The sequence below is a fragment of the Myotis daubentonii genome, chromosome 4 (genome assembly GCF_963259705.1).
Source record: "Myotis daubentonii chromosome 4, mMyoDau2.1, whole genome shotgun sequence".
Taxonomy (NCBI): Eukaryota; Metazoa; Chordata; class Mammalia; order Chiroptera; family Vespertilionidae; genus Myotis; species Myotis daubentonii.
This window is the reverse complement of record NC_081843.1, coordinates 86,574,480-86,599,291: the sequence shown is the minus strand read 5'-3', so window position 1 is coordinate 86,599,291 and position 24,812 is coordinate 86,574,480. Positions and strand designations below refer to the sequence as shown.

Genomic DNA, 24,812 nt, shown 5'->3' with positions numbered 1-24,812 from the left:
CCTAATCTATCATCTATATAGATTTTACTATAAATATAAATAAATAAATGTGTATAAAGTATTTGAATGATACAAGAGATAATAAAATGGTAAAACTGTAATTACAGCAATTACAACCACAGGCCAGACAATTTAGAGGCAGCAGTGATATGCCCTATCCATTATATTATTTATAAGGCACATGTAAGATTAACAATGGGAGAGGTTTCTGTAGTGTACAGTTAAATCTAGAAATCATTAGCATAAAGAGACATTTATTTCTTACATAAAAAACATTTTGACCCCAAACTACACAAAATATATAAAATTGGATGTAACAATATACATATTCACAAATCAATATTTAAAAAATATATTGTAAATTTTGGCCCTATTTATCTATGAAAATAGCTTACACAATTTGGAATAACAAAGTAGAATAGTTGTGGATAAAAATGGACTATGACAATCTCAGAGGAGTAGAGGATGTCAATGTTACTAGTCTCTTGAAGTGAACTAATTATTGCCCATTGAACACTGAATTTAGAAATTAGTCTTCCAACACTTTAGGCAAAAAGAAAAATAGGTTGGTTAAATACTGTTTATTCAAGCATCCAATCCTGTTTTCACACAGGCAGGATAGAAATCACAAATGAGTAAAATTCATTTATTTTATAAATTTTGATTACCCATTTATGTTAGAGAGTTATACTATATGGTAATGAATATAATGTTTCTAAGTATTTCCCAGTATTTACTGCTTGACATAAAAGAACCATACACACTTTTCTTTAAATAAACTCTAAACTCAAGGAGGACCTTATTACATATACTCGTTTATAAGGAATCATAATTGACTTAAGAGACAAAATCTACATCTATAATTTATTAAAACTCACAGAAATACGATTGAAGGGACAATTCTTGACTCTAAGCCACTGTAAAACACTAGTACAATAACCACATAAGTCTGTGCTAAATTCCTTACGCAAAATTTTTGAGCATTTATATGTGTGTTTGCCTGCTCATAAAATATATAATACTTTGCTTCTGCTTCCATCTTATCCCCAACCACCTGCCCTCACCCACTGCTTTTATTTCCCCCATCTAAAGCAAGATTACTTCCACTTCAAAGAGGTAATCTTAGTTATTTACAATTACTAAGATAACGTACGTTTAACTGCTGAAATAGCCATAAAAGTATTCTGTAAATAGCTATTTTAGACACAAAAGTTACTTTGTTGAAAAAATATTCCCTAAGGGCCATATGCTTACAAGCCTATCAGGTTAATATAGGGGAAACAGTACCATAAAATATTAGAATATGTTGAAATTAATATACTTTTCATTAAGGTGGAAAATACTAAAATGATCAGAAACACATAGTTACCAGGAAATATTATTGACAAAATAAAACATAAGCAACTTGATATGTATTGAGCCACATTGTTAAATTTGGGTTGGTCATATGATTAAAATATATAACATTATTAATTTCTCTAACTTAATTTCACAACTGTGCTAAAAGCCAAGGTATCATTTCTAAAGAGAATGACAAAGACTGTCAAACTACCAAACTGCTTTCAAGAAAGGTGAGAAATTAAGCAACCAAATCAGACAGTGAAAATAAGTTTTCATTTCTAAACTTCCAACATATTTGCAAGTTTCTTTCCTCCTCTCAAAACTACCACCAGATGAATCGCTCTAGTCCACATGGAGTTAAAAATATGAGCACCCCTGTGTTTAGAGCCGGCAAATTGGACACAAAGGGGAGAACAAAACGGTCACCAACACCATGCTCTTTCTCACAAAGCCTTCACATCAAACCTAATTCTCGAACCTCGTCAGCAATTACCAAATACTCAAGTATTACGTCAATCTGAAAAGGGAAGGCTGGGAAAGATGAGAGAAAAGCATGTTACCAAACTGCCTCTGTAGTCTTCAGGGAACTTGTAGACCGGGACCTTGGCTTCATAATAATACTCATTTTGGGAGAGAAAAAAGGAGAAAAGTCTTCTGATTAATACAGGTCAGTGGTCCTTCCACAAATATATTCCACTTTCCAGGGAGGCTGTTTGAAGAAATCCAGGGTTCCCGGAGCCCAGGTCCTGCCCAGAGTCCGGAACATAAGGAAGCTGCTAAGACACCGGAGTCCTTCCCTCTTTCTTACTGAATTCACTCCAGCACTTGGCTGTTCGGAAGTGACAGTTCTTTTTTCTGTTTGCATTGCCAAGGGAGGAACTGAAGTTTGAATCTATTCTTCATCTGGTCACAAGGGAAACCCACACAGTAAGAGAGCCACTCGATCTTGTCCTTTTTTGCAAATCCATAATCACAGGCTTAAAGTTCCCCACCAGTCTAAAAGTACCCAGGTAGGGTGAAAGGAAAAGAAAGTCACCGCCAAGCCCGCTAACACGGGAGAGCTGTCAGGGAAGTTCCATTTCAGCGCGACCACAGGAAAACACCCCTCCCCGGGAGCCAAGAAGCCAGCCCGGGAGCAGAGCTCCTCACTGCGCTGGGCCCGCCGCCGCTTTACCTGCGGGTGTAATTTCAGTCCTTGTTGTCCCCCGCCTGGAATCTGACTCCAAGCCTTTGTGAATGAGGACTATCATTCAACCTCGCCAGGAAGAAACTATTCTTCAAGGGTTGTATGACGTCTGTAGGAAGGCAGTTCAAAACACCGCAGGGAAGTGAGAGAGGAAAAAAAAACCCAAACACAACACCCAACCAGAGCGTCCAGCCCCGCCTTCTCCTGAATTGCTGAAACTTACAAAGCCAAGAGACAGACCAGCCCAGAGACCAGGACTGTCAGCCAGCCAAGCAGACCTCTCAAAACGCATAAACCCATTTCCTCCTCTGGGAAATGAGGTGTCTGTGTTATTCAGGGTAAGAATCACTGAGCACCTTTATAAGGAACACACCCCTTTGCATGGAGTTGTTTGTTAATGACCCTCTTGCAAAAAAAAAAAAAAAAAAAAGTCATTTTCTCAAAGTCCTGTACTCAAAACTCAAATTCTTTGTCAGAGCAAAGTCGAGAGAGCTTGAGGGTTTAGCAGCGGTACATGTGGAGCGCAGTAAATGAAATGCCTTGCTTAGGGGCTGGTTGTAGAGATGCAAATTGCCTCTTAAAAAGTCACCATTGTAGCAGGCATCATGGCATCAGGTTGTGCCAGAATGTTTAACCAGAAAAACTTAATGCATTATTGCTGGACAAGTGGCTACATGTACGAAGCCTGTTCCCTTGCACAATGTCCTCAAAACCTTATTTCTTTTTGAAAATCATATGCAAACTTCATTGATTTCTATACACCAAGACCCTGGGTCTGCTAATTCTTAAGTAAGCTCTTCAGCGAGACATGAAGCTCACACCATTTCACCTTAACATCTCTTATTGTGAAGACCAATCCCTGCCCTACCTCCTACATCTAAAATAAAAGCTTTTCTATTTTAGTAGATATAATCCAAGCTGAATGCAACTGCTCTTAAGGAACATGTGACCACCCTAGCTATCCCTTTGAACATTTGTACAAAGGAGATATATTCATCTGGGTGTGTCAGCTTCAGTTATTTTGGATGTGAATTATCAAGCGAAAATAATGAAAGCATTCTGATCCCTCAAATGACATTAGTTAGTACGTTGGTTCTCTAGTCTGACGTGAACTTCGTATTTATTTAGCATTTGTAGGCAGGATGTTGGAGTGCAGTTGTGTCCCACCCAAAGGACTTGGAAAATTAATGTCGTGAGGCATCTCGCCAGAGGCTCTGGCTGCTTATAAGAGCAAACCCTTCAACTCCTCCTCTGGTCACGATTTAAGGTGCAGTTGTGATTTCGTCTCCTCTGAGTGGCCCCCAGGCCTCTGGAGGCACATGCCAACCAACTGGTTTCCATAATAGCCCATCTCCTTAAGCTTTTCAGTTTTCCTATGATTGCTCAGGAGCTTTCATGCACTCTGAGCTCTGTTGCCTATTTAGCATGTTGACGGCACTTGAAGGCAGGTTAACCAATCACATATTTTTAGGAATTCAGAGAAAGGTTTGTGAGACTACTCATGTTTGAGGGGAAGGAGGCTCACGGGAGGAGGTTTATCTTAGTTTCTTCCTGCATTTTTAACAAGGGAAAAGGAATAAAAAACAAACTGAATAAAAGTAAGCAATTACCATTATTAATTAGGAGCACTGGTCTCTTCTATGTAAGGTTGCTATTTCCTGGGGAAGCAATGACAATGGTCATGGAATGTAATGTCTGAATATTGTGCGTTGAACTCTCCTGAAATAATCAGCCCTGTGTTCTACCATCCCCCAGAAGGCTCTCTGTCCCAGGGAGATTACTTAGCTCACGGCCACTCCCTTCACTGTCCCTTCACTGTCACATACGCAGAAGAGGTAAGTGCTGCCTGGAGCGCTGTTCCTTACTTGCTCAATGTTCCATGCATTCCAAGAATCTACCTGTGAAAATCCTATTGGGTATCTCCTGGACACAGTATAACAGTCCCAGAAATACTAAAATATCACTTCTGTCCTCAAAGAAAACAAGTTTAAGCGGGGAATCTGATGCTCTATGCAACTAACCGGAATACTCAAAGCTTCTTGGATCAGTACATCACATTTGCTATTACAGAGAGAGATGGACAATATTAGCAGGCCATTAAGATTTAAGTTTTTAACATTTTGCTTCTTCTCCTAATACTCAAGGTAGTGACAGAATAATAATTAAAAAAAAAACCCATGAAGAGTACTTATTCAATATTACAGTGTTTACAGCAATTTTTCACACAAACATTTCTGAAATAATGTTTTGTAATCTGTGCCATGTATTTTTTCCCCTTTGAAAAGCTGCTCAGAATGGAGCAGATAAGGCACTGCCCTCCACATTCCTCTTAGTACACAAGTGTATGATGGTGTGCAGGCTGACAAGGAAGCCGGGACCCAGCGAGGCTGGCTGTCAGCAACCATGTGGCCCCGGTCTGTAGGACTTTGAAGAACATGCATTTGATCCAGAGCTGCTATTACGGATAGCATGGCCTTGATATATTGCATTGTGTAATGCTGTATAAACTTCTATTTCACTACTGTCACCACAGCATTTATTTTTGTTTTGTGTTAATTTTTATTTATTGATTGATCATAGAGGGAGAGGAGGGAGGGAGAGAGAGAGAGAGAGAAACATTGATTCATTCCACTTATTTATCCATCTGCATATAATTTATTGACCCAAACCACTATGTCACATGATGTTTCCTGAACTTTAGGCATTTGGTCATGACATCTGCAGTTTTGCCAGGTTGGCATACCATCTATACTATTACTTGCTTGACATTTTTCTTCAATGGCTCAAACTTAAATAATATAAGTTCTTTTTAAAATATATCTTTATTGATCACCCAGTGCTCTATCCACTGGTTCATAGGTTGATGTTCAACCACTGAGCCACTGTGGCCAGGCTTAAGTACTATAATTTTAAAAGATAACTTTATTATCTTGAAATGCTCTGCCTTCTTTCAAATCTGTCTTATTTTCAGACTACAAGAGATACTCTACACTTTTTAATGAGTCATGAGCAGATTTTTGAGAACCATGTCATAAACCTATAAAATATTCAGACCCGTCAAATGTGCTTAAATTCAGTACTGCCGATATTTCAAATAACTTTTTAGGAAAAATGACCATGGAATTGCAATTCTTTTTTACAGTGTCCTGGTATTCTACATTGTACTCTAACATTAATAAGGACAAGTTACTTTGGCCCTAGCCGGTGTTCCTCAGTGGATAGAGTGTCAGCCTGTGGACTGAAGGGTTCTGGATTCAATTCCGGTCAAGGGCACATGCTCTATTGCAGGCTCGATCCCCAGTAGGGGGTGTGCAGGAGGCAGCCGATCAATGATTTTCTCTCATCATTGATGTTTCTATCTCTCTCACTCTCTCCATTCCTCTCTGAAATAAAAAAAAAAATTATATAAAAAAAGAAAAAGAACAAGTCACTTTGAACTCTTATAGAATTTCCTTGTTATTGAGGAATAATACATTTTCCTTCGAGCATCTTCTCTTATTATACTAGCTAACTATACAACTGGCTTCAAGGACTTTCCTATAGGCATGAACCTCCTTGGAACTAAATTCCTTAATTTCTGAGGAAAAGCCCAGGGTAATATTTTGAAGGCTTCTGACGTTCAGGTTTCCAACCTCTTTTGTAAAATGTCAAGTTACAATAATAGCTGTCACAATTTTGATGTAATCCCTCTGTTTAATTTTGCTTTTGTTGCCTGCCTTTGGGTGTTATGTCCAAAAAAGCACTGTGAAGATCAAAGTCAAGCAGCTGGTCCCTATTTTCTTCCAAGAGTTTTATGGTTTCAGGGCTTATAGCATTTTACAATATCTTTAATCCATTTGAAGTTACTTTTTAGGAGTGGTATGAAATAGGGGTCCAGTTTCCTTCTTTTGCATGTGGCTATCCAGTTTTCACAACACTACTATGGAAGAGACTATTCTTTCCCCATCATATGTTCTTGGTGTTCCTGTTGAAGATCAGTTGACCATCTAAGCATGGGTTTTTTTTCTGGGCTCTCTATTCTGTTCCATTGATCTACAGGTCTGTTTGCTTTTGTGTCAGTACCATACTGTTTTTATTAGTAGAGCTTTGTAATATAGTTGGAAATCAGGAAATGTGATGTCTTCAGCTTTGTCCACCTTTCTCAAGATTGCTTTGACTATTCCTGGCCTTTTTTTATTTCTGTGAAAAATGCCATTGCAATTTTAATAGGTATTGCTTTGAATATTTGCATGAAACTAAAAAGCTTCTGCACAACAAAGGAAACTATCAACAAAATTATTTGGGGTTCTGCACCCAATCCAATGTGGGGGATGAGGGACAGGGCACATTCCCAAACCAACAAGCAATTCTTGGACATCAGCAGGGTGCCTGAGAATTCAACCCAATCTGACACTATCTATCCAGAAATAGTATCAGATTCCATAGGGTAAGCTCTCAGTCCCAAAGGATTGCCTCTCCTCCTCTACCTGCTTCAGACACTAGTTGCAAGTCCAGGTTGTTACCTGTGCTTCTGACAGACTGACTATAAATGAGAGGTTCCTGTGACCCCCTCCTTGCGTTCCAGTAATTTTTGGCTGGCTCACAAACTTTAGAAAAGCCATTGACTCACTGGATTACATTTATATAAAAGGATATAATTCAGTAACAAGCAGATGGAAAATATGCATAGGAAGGTATGAGAAAAGGGTATGGAGTTTCCAGCTCTCTCCTAGAACATCACTTTCCCTCCCCTCTTTCCACATGTTCACCAACCCTACAGCTCTCTGAACCCCATCCTCTTGGAATTTTTAATGGAGGCTTCATTACAGGCCTGACTGATTAAATCATTGACCACTGGGGATCGATTCAGCCTCTAGTTCCTCTTCCTTCCCCAGAGGTCCTGTAGGGTTTGGGGCTGAAAGTTCCAACCCTCTAATCACATCATTGGTTCCCCAGGCAAGCAATTCCCTATCTAGCTATCTAAGGGCTTTCTGAAAGTCATCATAGTAACTTAACAAAGGACATCTTTATGGCTCTTATCACAGGAAATTCCAAGGGTTTTAAGGGCTGTGAGCCAGGAACCAGTGGACAAAGACCAAATAATTATGAGAAATACAGTTTGGTCATCTGATGACGAATGAATACATTGATGTGCCACATAATAACCTTTATGTGACCATGGTCTCATAAGACAGTAATGAAGCTGAAAAATTCCTATCGTTTAGTGAGGTCATGGAGCAATTCATTACTCACGTGTTTGTGCGGAGACTGGTGTAAACAAACCTGCCAGCTGCATGGAAGTATAGCACAGAACCCACATATGGCTGTTACAAGTCTCTTTTAGAGATTGAAAGGGGTACAATAAATTCATTACATTGGCATATTTAGATTCTGATTGAAATACTAAATAAATTTTTTTAAAAAAATGTATTCATTATTCTTTATTGACCCACCATTGAATTAAATTATATCCATAACAATCTTATTTGGCATATTGAAACAGATATGTTTTGCTCTGTGTTCTTTTTTTTTCTTTTATTACTTAAAGTATTACAAAGGGTATTACATATGTCTCCTTTTTTCCCTCACCCTTGACAATCCCCTGGCCTCCCCTACCCACCAGTGTCTTATGTCCATTGGTTATGCTTATATGCATGCATATAAGTCCTTCAGTTGATCTCTTACCCCCCCTTCTGCCCCCCTACCCTCTCCGGCCTTCCTGCTGCAGTTTGACAGTCTGTTTGAGGCAGCTCTGCTTCTGTATCTATTTTTGTTCATAAGTTTATAATGGTCTTTATTATCCATGAATGAGTGAGATCATGTGGTATTTTTCCTTCATTGACTGGCTTATTTCACTTAGCATAATTTTTTTCTTTATTGATTAAGATATTACATATGTGTCCTTACCCCCCAGTACCCCCCACCCTCCCACCCCCCCACTCATGCGCTCACTCCCCTGTTGTCTGTGTCCATTGGTTAGGCTTATATGCATGCATACAAGTCCTTTGGTTGATCTCTCCTCCTTACCCCCACCCTCCCTCACCTTTCCTCTGAGGTTTGATGGTCTGATCGATGCTCTCTGTCTCTGGATCTGTTTTTGTTCATCAGTTTATATTGTTCATTATATTCCATAAATGAGTGAGATGATGTGGTATTTATCTTTCTCTGACTGGCTTATTTCGCTTAGCATAATGCTCTCCAGTTCCATCCATGCTGTCGCAATAATTTAGACAGGTGAAAACTTGGTGCTGGTTTTAGATGATAAAAATGAATTGTTATTATTATTATTTTACTTTGGCATTGTATAAGAAAATGACCTTAATTGTGCTGTTGTTGGGATGCATAGTTGAGATGTATAAGGGTAAATAGGATGTCTGGGATTTGTTTTAAAATATAAACAGAGGGATTGGGAAGGACAGAGGAAACCAATATAGCAAAACGTAACAGCCACAGAAACTGGGAGATGGGTATATGGAAGTTCATTCTACAATCCACTTCTGTGCATTTAAAAATGTTCATAATAAAACATTTTAAAAGGTAGAATTAAGAAATGTATAGCATATACAATTATGTAGAGTACATACTTGATAATAATAATAAATGGCTATGTTACTGGTTTATGTGTTTATTACATTATATTTGTAAGTTATTTTAGAGTGTATTCTTTCTATGCATAAAAATTTGGTGTTAAACAGTGTGCTGTGATAGGCTGGCAGCAGTCTGACGCATCTCTTGTTTATTGAGTCTCTTGATTGCATCATTTTCTCTTGTGCTTGATTTAATCTCATGTTGTTTTGTATAGTAACATGCTATGCAGGCCTATAGCCTAGGAACAGTAGGCTATACACTATGTCTTAAGTGTGCAGTAGGCTATACCGTGTAGGTTTGGGTAAGTGCACTCTATGATGTTAGCATAATGACAAAATCACCTAGCAATGCTTTTCTCAGAACGTATCCCTGTCATTAAGCAGTGCATGACTATATTTATTTATTATAAACTATAATATTGAAAAAATAAAAAGACAACCTGTGAGAAGATATTTTCAAATCATATATTTGATAAGATGTTAATGTCCAAAATATATAAAGAACTCATATGACTCAATGGCAAAAAAAAAAATAAATAAATACAACAAAAAAACCCCCTAACCAACTCAAATCCCAAATTATATGATTAAAAAATGAGCAAAGGATCAGAGTACACATTTTTCCAAAGAAGAACACGGCTAACAGGTACATAAAACGGTGCTTAACATCACTAATTATCAGGGAAATGCAAATCAAACTTAAGAGAAGATATAACCGCATACCTGTATTGATGATGTTTATAAAAAAGACAAGAGGTAAATGCTGATGAAGATGTGGAGAAAATGGAAACCTTGGAGGCTATTGGTGGGAAGGTAAACTGGGATAGCCACTATGAAAACATCAGAGTGTTTCCTCAAAAAATAAAAAATTGAACTACCATATGATCCAGCAATTCTACTTCTGGGTATATATCCAAAGGAAATGAATTCAATATCTCAAAGAGATATCTACACTTCCATGTTCATTGTAGCATTATTCACAGTAACCATGGTATGGAAACAACCTAAGTGTCCTTCCATGGACAAGCAGATAAAGAAGATGTGGTATAAAAATATAGTGGGATATTATTCAGCCATGGAAAAGAAGGAAATATGCTATTTATGACAACATAGATGAACCTGGAGGACAAGCCAGACAGAGAAAGACTGTACACCCTCACTTATAAGTAGAATCTAAGAGAGAGAGAGAGAGAGATGTCAAACTTGTAGAATGGCGTTATTCAGGATCGACAGGTGTTAGAAATGGAGAGATGATGGCAGAGGTGTACAAGTCTTTAAGAAGAATAAATTCTGTGATCACATCATCTACACTAATAAAAGACAAATATGCTAATTGACCATACCTTCACTACGCCCTAAACCATGCCTACCAGACAATCAGAGCAACTATATGCAAATTAACCCAACCAAGATGGCGGCTGGCAGCCACAGAGCTGGAGCAAGCAGGAGGCTTGGTTGCCTGGGAGATAGAGGAACCAAGCTTCCCGCCAGCCCTGAGCCAGCTGTGGTCTCTGCTAAAGGCAACAAAGTTTCAATTATAGAAGATAAACAAATCCCAGATATCTGTTTCCCACCAGCCTCCACTGGGAGCTTGGGTGGCTGGGGGTTGTGGCCAGCCTGCAAACAGACATCAGCCCCTCACCCAGACTGGCCAGGCACCCCAGCGGGACCCCCACCCTTAAGGGGCTGTGGCCAGCCTGCCAACAGCCCTCAGCCCCTCACCCAGACTGGCCAGGCACTCCTATATAATAAAAGGGGAATATGCAAATTGACCCTAAAAGCAGAATGACTGGGAATGACTGGTCACTATGACACACACTGACCACCAGAGGGCAGATGCTCAATGCAGGAGCTGCCCCCTGGTGGTCAGTGTGCTCCCACAGGGGGAGCTCTGCTCAGCCACAAACCAGGCTGATGGCTGCCAGTACAGCGGTGGTGGTGGGAGCCTCTCCCGCCTCCTCAGCAGCACTAAGGTTGTCCGACTGCAGCTTAGGCCTGCTCCCCGCTGGCAAGTAGACATCCCCTGAGGGCTCCCGTGCTACCAGAGGGATGTCTGACTGCCAGCTTAGGCCCAATTCCCCAGGGAGTGGGTCTAAGCCAGCAGGTGGTCATCCCCCAAGTGGTCCCAGACTGCAAGAGGGCACAGGCCAGGCTGAGGGATCCCCCCGAGTGCACAGATTTTTGTGCACTGGGCCTCTAGTAAGTTATAAAAATGTCTAATCACTATGTTGTACATCTAAAACTAATATAATATCTGCCAATTGTAATTGAAAAATAAAAAAGGAGTTCTGTGGATCAAATGTGCAGAACTGTGACTATAGTTAATCCTGTATTGTAAATAGTACACACAATTCACTAAGAGAGTAGATCTTAAGCATTCTCATCCCTACCCCCGCCACACAAATTGTAACTAAAAGGTAATGGATGCATTAATTAACCTGATTGTGGTAATCATTTCACAATGTATGGACATATCAAACCATCACATTGTCCACTTTATATATTTTAATTTTTTAATTACATTTATTGGGATGACATTGGTTAATATGACCATAAAAGTTTTGGGTGTGGATTTCTATGTCACACGATCTGTATATTGCACTGTGTGCACTTTAAATACCAGTATATACAACTTTACTTGTCAATCATACCTCGATAAAGCTCGGGAAAAAAGAAAATGAGAAAGACTGACAATATCTCATATGATATAATACCAAGAATCTAGAAAGATAACAGCTAATTATACTTTAACAGTCAAATAAAATAAAAATAAAGATGAGAGTATAAAACAATGACATAAAAACATACAAAATAAAAATCATCAATGCCAAAAGGTGGTTCCTTATAAAGAATAATAAATTGACAAACATAAAGCAATACTGAACAAGAACTAATTTGAGAAACACAAATTGTCAGTATCAGTTTCTTTAGACATAAAAAAATGAAAATATGTTATGAACAACTTTATGCCAATAAATATGAAAATTTAAGCAATGTGGGCAAACTTCTTGAGAAACACAACAAAATAAATGGGAAACATGAAGTCATTGTATTTAGATTAGAGACTGAATCTATAGTAAAAATTAATTGAAAACAATAAAGTTTTTATAAATAAAAATAACAATAATCATGATTATGTAATAATCCACCTGCTAATTACTTTATATATTCTTTCTTAATTGTTCATCTCAACAATCCTGCACGTTAGGTGCACTAATACTGATTTTATGAATAAAGAAAGCCGGTGATTTGTTCCAAGTCACATCACTGGTGACAGGATCAGTATGCATGTGACGTGTGTGATGTGTTTGTGAGAAGGAAAGAGTGGAGAGAGAAGAGAGGTAAGAGAGAGGGAGATTAAAAATTGCTACTATGTTTTTGGGAATGTTGTTTTTAAGCCATTCATCCTCTTCAGTTGGCAATGAATGAATATCCTTTAAAATGGTGTGTGTGATTTTACAAGGGACATATTTAACAGCCAGAAAATTTTAGATTTTCCAGATATTCAGGATTAAACAATCTGAGTTTACTGTCTTTGTTTCTAATTTTTAGGTTCATAAACACTATGATGAGGGTATATGTGATAATATCACGAATCTGTTCACTATACAATGTGATAAAATCTTTAGCCATACTCATAACATGAGTAATGGTGGTTGGCTCTTACCCATACAACAGATGGCATTTGACTGCCTCCTTAGGTAATACTGACTCACAAATGATCATTTTGAAAGGTAACAATATGTGAGACCTCTGATAATGTATAATTTCAACATGTATAATTTCAATAAAGTACACTGTCTTTTATTGAAAGGTTCAGAAAACTAGTTTTTAAAACCAGCATAAACACTTCTGCATGGGCTCAGTAATGTTGACAGGAAATGCATTTTGTCATCGACTTTCAGAAATTTGTTCTAATTCAAAATATTGGATTTCAAAGAGAACATTGTAGGCATCAAATAAAATAACTTATCTAACTTCAAATTTTACAAGTCCTCTTGTATTTCCTTTGTATTCTGTATTCATTAATATTTATGTGATGAAATGATTTTTTGAAAGAGAAAATAAAACAACTAGAAAAATTGCATATCTAAATGAATCCCTGCTTCTAATATTGTGCCATGAATTGAAGTTTTCATTAAGATAGGATTTGGAAAATAATCTATCAGAAATAAATACACACAGAATGTGCTTTTTTATTGTTTAAAGTATTACAAATAGTAGTACATATGTCTCCTTTTTTCCCCCATTGACCTTTCCCTGGCTTCCCTAGAATGTGCTTTAATGATAATTTAATACCTGATGCAATAGACAGTGAATAAAATTGACTTATTAAAAAAGCAAACATTCATCAGGTCAATTTAATTTACATTTGTTTTATAACATTTCCCCCTACCTATGTTAAAAGTAACAGGAAAATGATTCAGGCAACTCAAGCAATTTCCCTTTGACCACATACATTCCAAATAAATTTTATTTAATGTAAAAGGTCTATTATTTGAGACAATGCCTATTAATTTGGGAAGGTATACAGGGTCAGGTTAAACGTGGCCTTTGGGGCCAGATTGTGGGTGAAAATCCGGACTCCACTAATGACTAGTTGTTTGATCAAGTTACTTAAACTTCTCTAAGCCTCAGTTTCTTCAGCTATAACATAAAGATACAAAAGAGTTTTATGAGGATTAAATGAGACCTATAAAACCTTGGCAAAATGTCTGGCATATAGTGAGAGCTCAATAAATAATACCTACTATTACAAATAAGTTTTAAATTCACTAAAAATTTTAAATAAGTTTTAAAAGAGAAGTTAATAAATATGGAGGAAAACAGGTTTAAAACTTAAAACTATCTATAATAATAAAAGCGTAATATGCTAATTAGACTGGACATCCTGCCGGACATCCTTCTGGACGACCTTCTGGACGAAGCCAGGGCTGCAAGGGAAGCCCAGGTCCTGGGTGCCAGAGGGAAGCCAGTGCTGGCAGCCAGGGGAAGGAAGGCCTACTCTTGCAGAAATCTCACTCATCAGGCCTCTAGTACTAGTATTACTATAATACATTGATTAAAAATAATTGTTTTGTGTTTAATCTTAATTTAGAACCTGATCCCCTGACTCCCTTTACATAATAGATTGTAAACAGTTTTCCTGCCTCGTGTCTTACGCATCTAAGTTTTATTCTCTGTATTCTCTTTGGGTTATCTTTCAAAGACCCAAATGTTAAATTATTGATGTTAGATTAAATGTTAAATTCCCTACTTAACAACCTTCGGTAATTTCCCATTCCTTATAGAATCAATGATAGCCTTTTGTGTGTGTGTTAAATAAAAACTACCATTTGGATGTGTATAGACTAAGTAGACCTTCTGAATACGTTTGACAATCCAATACAGAGTCACTGTCAGCCATGACAGTTATGTCAAGTGCTAAGTCAAGACTGAGGTAATGGGGTGTAACGGGAACTCCCTTGGGAGGGGCCTGAAACACCCAAAACCACAAATTTGGATACTTGGATAAGAGCTCCATATGGACACTAATATGTGTGGGATTTCTGTCCACTGGGGGCTGTAAGAACTCAGAGCTCTGACCATTTGATGCTGGAGCTTGTTTGGACCTCGGGTCACCCTCTTAGCCCGGCTGGACTTCCACTCCCACCAGGTGCAAGTCACCACTGTAGCTGCCTGGATTCAGACCAACACCTGCCTCTCCATCTGCAGACACTACCAGTGATCGGACTTCATGCTGGAAGCTTGCCCTACTCCCTTCTACCACTTAAGCTCCCCCTCTCTGTGGGTAACCTGTATGTTACTCTATTGGCTGATTGGGGGGGGGTCTCCCTTAATAAACCGGGCATTGTGGGAGAACACAAACATGTGACTTCCTTGCTCCTGACAATATGCAATCTATTGTTCAGCCTTACCCTTGATAACTAATTTTCATACCCTATTACGGCAACCACACAATCGTACGTGCCTTGCCCCAAATCTGCTGTGCTGTTTCCTTTGCTTAGCAAGTATTTTACCTTCTAACCCCCTTCTCTGCGAGCAAATGTCCTACTCACCCTTCAAGATCTAACACAAGCAGCCAACTAACTCAAAGACAAATTTAGGGGTTTAGTCTTCTTGGTTTTACTCAATCTGTGAACATCTTCGGTTATTTTTGATTATTATGTTTTGCTTGGGTGTAATGTACTTACAATGCATGACAGCACATGGGATTAAATGAGAAGAGATGTTGCCTCATTTGCAATGCCAAACTATGACTTTTGGATCTTTGCGCATGCTTCACTGGAATCAATCTCTCTCTCTCTCCCCCTCTCTCTTCCTTGTCAGGAATTAACTTAGAAGTCATCCTCTAGTCCTGCTGTGTGGCTGGCCGCCTCTGGCTTCTGGTGCTAATTCCTCCCAGACTGCCACAACGGGATCCCCTCCTCACCTGGCTAAGGGAGAGGGACCCGGGCCTCCATAATGCTGCCTGGTCCTTCATAATGCTGTCCATGTCTTGAAAACGTGAGTGGAGTGAGTGGAGTTTATTCATCTTCGTATTCCCAGTACCTAGCACAGTACCTGTCTCACACGGTGCTTGCTTAACAACAGAATTCATCTTTTCTTTGGTCAACAGTGGCAAAAAAAGCCCTTTACAATTTTCCCCCAAGTTCTTTTTGTGGCATTTGCCTCACCGTTGAAATTAGATTTCAACAATTGAGGCTTGCCTGTCTTCTTTTTCATAAGCCTCTATCTCTAAAAGCTACTTTTGGCATCTCCTTTATGAAAACAGAGTTCCTATGTCCATACAATAAAAATTTTTATACCAAAAAAAAAGAAACTGGGTAAGAAATGCACTGGAAGCAGTCTTGGGCAGGCATTGAGCTGACCATACTATCATTGTTTAGGAGGGAAAGATTCTTTCTGAGGTACTTAGGAGAAACAAGGCTTAATCTGGAGGAGCTGTTGGGCAATGTGCTATTCAACCAGATAGGGTATTTGAATTCTAATAGGGACTTTTTGGAAGCTCAGTTCAAAAGAATGGCTTTTCCAGGAAGAGTTTTCCTGCATCTTGGCAAGACAATGGGAGGGTGCTGGTGGCATCCTATAAAATCTGCCAGTCAGTCACCCATCTGCCTATAAATCAGACGGCGGTGTCTCTGGATGGGAAGGCTACATTCTGGCCAATTCCTAAGAACCAGTTGGGAGCTATCATAAGCATTTTACATATATTAGCACATTTACTTTTACATCAAACGCATGAAGACATTACGCCCATTTATCAGATGAGGGAACTGAGGTACAGAGAGTGCTTCCTGGCTAGTTGAGTGGAAGAACTAGACCAGAACTCAGGCCGTCTGGCCCCCAAGGAGGGAATCTGAAAATGACAGGCAGAATTTCCACTTGGTGCTGTTCACCCTGGTGCCAGGCGCTGGGTCAGACGCTCTGCACACACCATCTCAGATATATTTAAAACAAGTTCATGAGCGAGGTGCTGCCATTTCCTCCATCTAACAACTGAGGAAACAGGTCCAGAGGAGGTTAAGTAGCATGCTAGGGGCCTTAAATTGGGACTTTAATTTGTCTGTTCAAAGAGCCAAATGTCTTCTGGGGTAAACTAGGACCTCAAGAACTAAATAAATAGCATTACAAATAGCATCTCAACAGAAGAATAATTTTTTTTAACTCATTTAAGCAATTGTTAGATAAAGATGGTAGAAAGAATAAATTTATCACCTCTGGTCACAGGTTTTTTGTTTGTTTTGTTTTGGTGTGTGTGTGTGTGTGTAGACATGATATTGTAATCATTAGAAATTAGTTATTATTTTCATTCTAGAAATTTAAATTTAAAAATGTTTCAAGCATTTAGTTACCAGACTTCAGGAATAATAAATGTAGTATTCAAACATAACTTTTGAAAGAAAAATACACATTTTAATTTTACTATGTTGGTTCTTTTCTCAAAATGAAGGTATTTTCCTTCCTTAAGAACAATTTTCATAGGTATATTATATTTACAGTTGAATTTTGTCCTTGGAACAGATAGCTCCTGTATAAGGGACAGGAGAGCAGACTTAGACACTATTTAACCTGACCTTGCATATCAATCTGTGCTCTTCTGGGGAGAAAGAGAGCCTGTTCATTCCAGACATGCAGTGAACTCTGAAAAAAAGTGTCAACAACACAGAACTGATTTTCAGAACTACTCTCGTGTGTGCCCTGTGGTTTTGTTTTGTTTTTTTTTGTTTGTTTGTTTGTTTGTTTGTTTTGTGTTTTTTTTTTTTACAGAGAGTAAGGGAGAGCGATAGAAAGTTAGAAACACCGATGAGAGAGAAACATCGATCAGCTGCCTCCTGCACACCCCCCACTGGGGATATGCCCGCAACCAAGGTACATGCCCTTGACCAGAATTGAACCTGGGACCCTTCAGTCCGCAGGCCTACGCTCTATCCACTGAGCCAAACCCGTCAGGGCCACCCTGGGTTCTTAAAGAGAGTCCTTTGTCTGATATTTTTGCAAAAAAGTTGAGTCTTGAGGCAGAAGTTGCCTTATGGAAAGTTGAAGGAAAATGAGCTAGAAGAGATAATGCCCCAATCCACTCTACTTTCATGGAAGATGGTTATTCCATATGGGGCAAGACTATGGAAAAGCTCTCCCACCCAAGTCCATGAAATCTAATGCTTCATTCAGCTGACAGTTCTTCCTTGAGCCAGACTCCCCCAGGACCTACTTTACTCTTTGGTTGACTCACAGACTTCTCTGCAGATAGTTATTCTTTTTCTTAAGAGTTACCTTATAATAATTCTGAATTATAATTAATTATAGTGATTTACAGTATCAACAAAATACAAAATATAAATCATTACAAATGGGTAGTAGTCTAGGTAGGGCTATTTTAACACCTTTATAGTCCTCACTACACATCATATCCAACATATTAAATTAGCCCCATTTCCCACTTAAACAATAAGTTTGCTATAAAACTCTAGAAATGACCTTTATAATTTTTCTTTTCGAATTATTTGGCTCCTACTAAACTCATTTAACTAATGGTTGGCCTGAATTCTCTGCAATCACCCCGCTTGCTTGTGAAGTAAAAAATATTCATTCCCACAAGTTTTTCTTCAAATGCAATAAAGTTTTTATGAATATTTATTTGACAATTATTAAAATTGACATAATGTTACACTTTGAACATTCAATGAAACTTTAATCATGCTTTTATAGTTTTCTTTGGTATTTTGGAGTCAATTACTTTATTTTTCAGTTCTCAAATATTTTCATAGACCCATAAAAAGCTCACAGGCTCTGCACATTGAGGGCCATAGTATGTGCCACAGGCAACAGAGTCCTGGACATGGGACTTGGGTGGAAAGGGAATTCTGGGAAGAAGTGATTCATACAGGAGATACAGTTAATATTTCCAGATAGTGTGTTATTTCCTGTACTATTTTGATAACTATGAGTTATGTTTTGCTTTGCTAGTGAGGTGAAAGAAGGCATTGAGCATTCACTGCACAGCTTACTCATGATCTAGCTCATAGTAGATATCACAGACGATAAAAAAGCAAAAGATGTGGTTGCAACCCTTGAGGACATAATAGTTTAGTGGGGAGGAAAATATTACTCTCCTTAAGGTTTCCTCTATAGTAACTGAACACAGGAGATTGTTATAATCCAGGGTTTGGGTACTTGAATGACCAAACTAAGACAATAACACTGTTGTCTGGTTGTATCAAAATCATTTGTTAAATCTTCCTTTAAAATATCTGACTAGTGACTGATGAACTAAGAGAGTTGCTGGGGCCCCAGCATGCTTCCCATAGGGGAGGAAGAGGTCTGAGAGTTCTGATGAGGGCCACCTTTGTGTTCACTCAGTCCCAGAGATACAGTTTTGAACTGGGGTTAGGTTCCACGCATTAAGAGAAATTGGGAGCATGAAGAGAAGATTTTAGCTCTAAGAGAAACAGATACATTTGAATTTAACTCCCTGACTCCCATTCTACTCGACTGCTTCAGTGGATATGCTCAATAGTTTTTCTGTGAAGTGAACTTCGTTTTCTAAGAATAAACGGAATGTATTTGAAATAGCTTGGGACAGTCTACAGAGGCCTCACTAAACAAATGCTTTCTTTCTTCACTATTGTTGTTACCCAACAGGTGCTGTCACAGAAATGACAATGGGTCAGTAATGCTGAGGAATTCCTGCTCTGCTGTAACCAGGCTTGAGCGACTGCCCTGACTCAATGGGAGTCATACCTCTGGGCACCATGGGGCTGCAGGGTCACCACAGTTCTGTCAGGGGATGGTGAATCACCACTTCCCTGTAGGTGCTGCCACAGCAGGCAAAGATCACCACCACTCTCTCCTCTCCCGGAGAAATAAACCAGAAGCAACCTGCCTCCAGCTCCGTAGAGATCATTTTGAGAACATTTGTCTTCAACTATTGCTTGACAGGACTGGAAGCAGAAGATATGGCAATTTTTTTATGAGAATTTCAACTCACCCCGAGGAAATGCCTGACAACTTTTAGATTATGTCAAATAACTAATTGTGGAAACTTAATGCTCATCTCTGATTTCCTAGCATGAGGAGAGACCTAAGCAGAAGCTGTTCGCTGGGGTGGCCAGTCTCACAAAGAATCACTTGAAACAATGCAGAGTAAAACCCTTTTGTGTGAGGGGTCATTTTAGCAGGGCTACCTTAAACAACCATTTAAGGTAGTTGTAATTATTCCTTATTTTGTGCTGGCTGTACATTGTACAAATACAAGGGGAAACCATTTACACAAACCACAATGTGAACTGTGTCTTTGGAATTATGCAGAATGATGGTCCTATCTTTCTGTTTCTCAAATGATGAGATGATGCAACTCTATTTTCCAACTTTAACTAGATCCCAAAGGCTCAAGATCAGCGGTTCTCAACCTGTGGGTCGCGACCCCTTTGGGGGTCGAACGACCCTTTCAGAGGGGTCGCTTAAATACAGCCTGCATATCAGATATTTCCATTATGATTCATAACAGTAGCAAAATTACAGTTATGAAGTAGCAATGAAAATAATTTTATGGTTGGGGGTCACCACAACATGAGGAACTGTATTAAAGGGTCGCGGCATTAGGAAGGTTGAGAACCACTGCTCAGGATGAAGCACTGAGGCAAACCCACTGGGATATACAGAGGAAGCAGCATCCAATACCAGTAGTGGTTCGAAACACTGTGGAGTCAGAGTGGCAGGTGTAAGTCCCGGCGTGGTCCCACACTCCAGTCATGTTGCTTTACCTTTCCATGCCTCAGTCTGCTCATTTGGAAAGTGGGTGTAATCAGGGCGGTGGAGAGAATTATGTTAAGCAATGTCAGTAAAATGCTTACAACTGTGCTCAGCACATAGTCACGGACTCAATAAACGTTAACTCGTTACTTAAAATCAGTGTTTCTCTTTTGTGCAATTGCTAGAATTCTGGAATGAATAAAAAATTACCATGGCTGTCTTATTATGATTCTGCTTCAAGAATATTTATGGCTGCAAGAGGAAACATTTTCTGTGTGTCCTTTCTGGCTGAGGACTAGGAACAGTTTAACAGGGTGCTTTTGGAGGAAATAAAAACCAGAATTTTATGACTATCATTAAGAGTTTTAAAATGTTTGTTGTAGGAGTTCTGTATGCTGGATGCTTTCAAATGTGGTTATCACTGAAGGTTAACAGAAACCAGAAATCGTCGGATGTTGATGGAAAATGATAGGCATTCCCAAAATAAATGTGGGCCCAAACTACAAAAATAATATTGTCCCCTCCGTGCCTTTTTTCTTTCATCTGACACTGAAAGCACGTCAAGGGTCCACTGAACCATCTGAAGATTTTTATGGGGGAAATCACATGTCCATAAAAAGTCCCTCTTTAAGGAAGTATGGCTCATCCTCCTGGAATGAAAGCCCAACATGACTGACTTCTCTGATTTGTAAAGAGAAATTGAAAATTATATAAGAGGTCTTCTCATTTTTAATGTTGGTGCTAATCAAAATTAAAAAAAAATCTTGTCTGGCCCTAATCGGTTTGGCTCAGTGGATAGAGCGTCAGCCTGTGGACTGAAGGGTCCCAGGTTCGATTCCAGTCAAGGGCATGTACCTTGGTTGCGGGCATATCCCCAGTAGGGGGTGTGTAGGAGGCAGCTGATCGATGTTTCTCTCTCATTGATGTTTCTAACTCTCTATCCCTCTCCCTTCCTCTCTGTAAAAATCAAGAAAATATATATATTTTAAAAGTCTTGTCTGGCCAACATTGTGAAGCCAAACCAAATAGTTTTGAGGTGGGGGCTGTGCTACAAGATTTTCTTTCAACCCTGGCTTAGGACTTACTTACTTACTGATATCAAGGAAACTCCTTTGTGAAGACTGGTTAACGGAACAGTGGGCTGATTTCAGGTATTTTAATAGTAGGTATAGTAAATAATAATAACGAGCCACTGAGATTAATTAACAATGGCAAACATTTCAGGCCTTTAACAAGGAAAATTTTGGAGAATAAATTGCAATGAAATGGCAAGTGCCTATTCCATCCATGCATAAAACCAACCCTAATGACTTAGTTTTTTTTTTTTTAAATCTGCATTGTGACTCTTTAGCTAATTGTTAACCAAAGACTGAGTGACTAGTTGAATGAGTAATATGGTTATTTAAACAAAAGAAGGTGGAAGGAAACTAGCATTTACTCAACACCTACTATCTACTTGTTCCCACCCTACCCCCACCTTGGTTCTTTATATTTTCTCTTCCAAAATTCAAAACAACCATTTAAGGTAGTTGTAATTGTTCCTTATTTTGTAGCTGTAAGCTGATGTTTGAAGTGGTCATGCCTAACTCCTTTGAACCATGCTCTTTTTTTATACAATCAATGTTGATGTTGCCAAATATTAATTCAGGAGCTGGTACAGTTAGCAATCAGTAACACACACACACACACACACACACACACACACACATCAGGATTTAAAGGCAAGGTTAAATTCACTAGACAGGGCAGGGTCAGCTGCCATATGATAATTCAAAGGAAAGAATTTTGTGCTGATAAATAGAATATGTTCACCTTAATTTGAGTCATCATGTATCATTTTTAGGCACTGTATATGTATTGTATAAGGCATACATGAATGGGATCTCATACTTCTTTAAATCTATCACAAAAATCAATGAAGAGCTGGGAGCAATTATACATATTTAAGTACTTAACCTTTCAGATTTTATTAAAGGAGAGATGGAGGTCTGGTGGTTTTTGAGTAGGAGGGGGTCAATAGAGATTAGGGGAAGATTAAGGGATAGCAAAATCTGCCTTGATTTCAAAGAAAGTTAAGGGTAGAAAGTTGAAAATAAAACTAGTTCAAATATTTCCATGACACCTTCAGTGTTAACAGCATCTAAGAGAATGTACCAACAAGGTGACATTTGTTAAGTATAACAAATGTAAAATGTGTAACATTCCACATGTGTAAAATGTTCCCTTCCAAGCAAAACCAACTGTAATTATGATATTATCAACCAATCCAACGTCTAATGAATCCAAAATGATGAAATACTATCTGAGTAGTATTACACACTTAGAAGATGGATCAGTAAAATTTGCTTCAGGGAATTTACAATAAAAAAGAGGGGTGGCCCGGCCAGTGTTGCGCAGTGGTTGAGCACTGACCATGCACCAGGAGGTCACCGGTTTGATTCCTGGTCAGGGCATATGCATGGGTTGCGGGCTCAATCCCCAGCAGGACTATGCAGGAGGCAGCCGATCGATGTTGATGTTTCTCTCTCATTGATGTTTCTCTCTCTCTCTCTCTAAAATCAATAAAAAGACATAGTTAAAAATAAAAATAAAAGAAGGGTGCATAGTAAGAAACATATGCCCACGAAAAACACTACATTGTGTTTCATTCATTTCATAGGTCTTATCATATATTAAATTTTGGTGTTTTTCATTATAGACCTCACATGCTAGAATAGAACTTCAATGAGCACAGGAATTGCCTGTCTTATATCCTCCCATATCTCCAGGAGGATATAAGCCAGTGATGGAGAACCTTTTGAGCTCGGCGTGTCAGCATTTGAAAAACCCTAACTTAACTCTGGTGCTGTGTCACATATAGAAATTTTTTGATATTTGCAACCATAGTAAAACAAAGACTTATATTTTTGATATTTATTATATATATTTAAATGCCATTTAACAAAGAAAAATCAACCAAAAAATGAGTTCGTGTGTCACCTCTGACACGTGTGTCATAGGTTCGCCATCACTGATATGCAGTGGCTGGCCTATTGGCAGCACTCAATAAATACTGGGCAAATGAATGAATGAACATAGGTCACAAATATTCTGATAAGAAATGAAAGAAAAAAATCCTCGTGGGATGAATAGTCAGGCATTTCAAGGAGAGAGGATTCTGGATACAGAGCTTGAGAGCTGGTAGAAAAGAGACCCTGTGAAGAATGGCATAGACCAAAAGGACAGGCAAGGCCTAAGAGATGTTTGCAGCAATGTAAAGTGTCATTCCATCAGGAAATCTTGATGAAGAGATTTTGAATTATATAAAGAAATTTTTTTTAACAAAAATGGAAGGGTTCCCTTGTGGTCAGTGTAAGAGGAATTTATGTGAGGAGAGATACTGAAGCTTTGGGTAGAAGAACACAGCCAAAACGTGATAGTGGATAACCAGGCCCTGGGAAGTAGGTGGGACTTTTAAAGATCCCTCCAACCTTGGGATTCCAGGCCTGTGCGCCTTGTTCCTGAAATGATTTAGGAGAACTTCTTAAAATCGTTGAATGAGTCACAGATAGAACGTTGACTTTTTCTTCCTAAATCAAAAGAAAGCTCAATTAACGGCAAGGGCTATTTTATCTTTTATTTGGTGAAATCACATTTCAGCTGGTAGAGAAACCATTGTTTTACCACTTAGCTCTAGAAGTGGTAACTGAGAGTGACATTTAAGAAACATTTTCTACAGATTTCAGAAGGCAATCATTTTGCTTTGAAGGTTTATAAGTACGATGAAGTACTTTTAAAGCCCATTTTAATAAAATAGCTTGTAGAAAAATATCTTTAAATCTCATCCTATAGAAGGGCTTATTTCAAATGGTAGTCTATGGAGAACTTTAAGTAAACATATGACTGTACATGTGATTTTGTAATAAATTAAATGAATTTGTTTTATATGTAAGATTATCTTTGATGCTACATACTCAGAAACAATAATAGTTTTGTTTACGTTTTCAAACGCATAGAACAAAAACAAGGCCTGATTCAGAATAGTTGTATACACATGCAGGTGAAATTAACTCAGTGTCTTTGACCCTCATAGGGAGGGTAGTGGTGCTATGTTCTCTTAACAACCACTTTTCAAAGCTGGCTATCCGAAAACCTGCAATCCCTGCCTGAAAGTTTTTTTTTAACCTACGAGTCCCCACCTACGGGCTATTTCTGGCCATAGTTACGAGCTTGGCCCCCCAAAATATAAACCAGAAGTGGTGGATTGTTAATAATCCCTAGAAACAGGTGACAGGTAGGGGAGCTGGTGAATACATATTCCAGCTTCCTCATCCCACGGAGGGATAACTCTGAGGACTGTTCCATAGCAACCTGTTACTGAGTGGGATTCAGCTCCACTTTCCCACCCACGTTACTGGATTGATGATGAATAATTTGTGTCCTTCCATTCCCTGTCTCACTTCCCCACTTCTTTACTCATGTTTCAT

General features: G+C 38.7%; 1 protein-coding gene across 7 annotated transcripts in view; it reads right to left on the bottom strand.

Annotated features, from left to right (window-relative positions):
• PDE4D (phosphodiesterase 4D) overlaps positions 1-24,812 on the bottom strand; it is a 657,725-nt gene that overhangs the window by 250,334 nt on the left and 382,579 nt on the right. Inside the window, exon 1 of one of the 7 annotated variants that reach the window (XM_059694583.1) lies at positions 1,902-2,659. The exons of the other annotated variants lie outside the window; for them this stretch is intronic. Coding sequence (XP_059550566.1) covers positions 1,902-1,966 — 65 coding nt within the window. The 5' untranslated portion in view covers positions 1,967-2,659. Of the gene's footprint in view, positions 1-1,901; positions 2,660-24,812 lie in introns of those variants that run through there. 7 annotated transcript variants of the gene reach the window in all.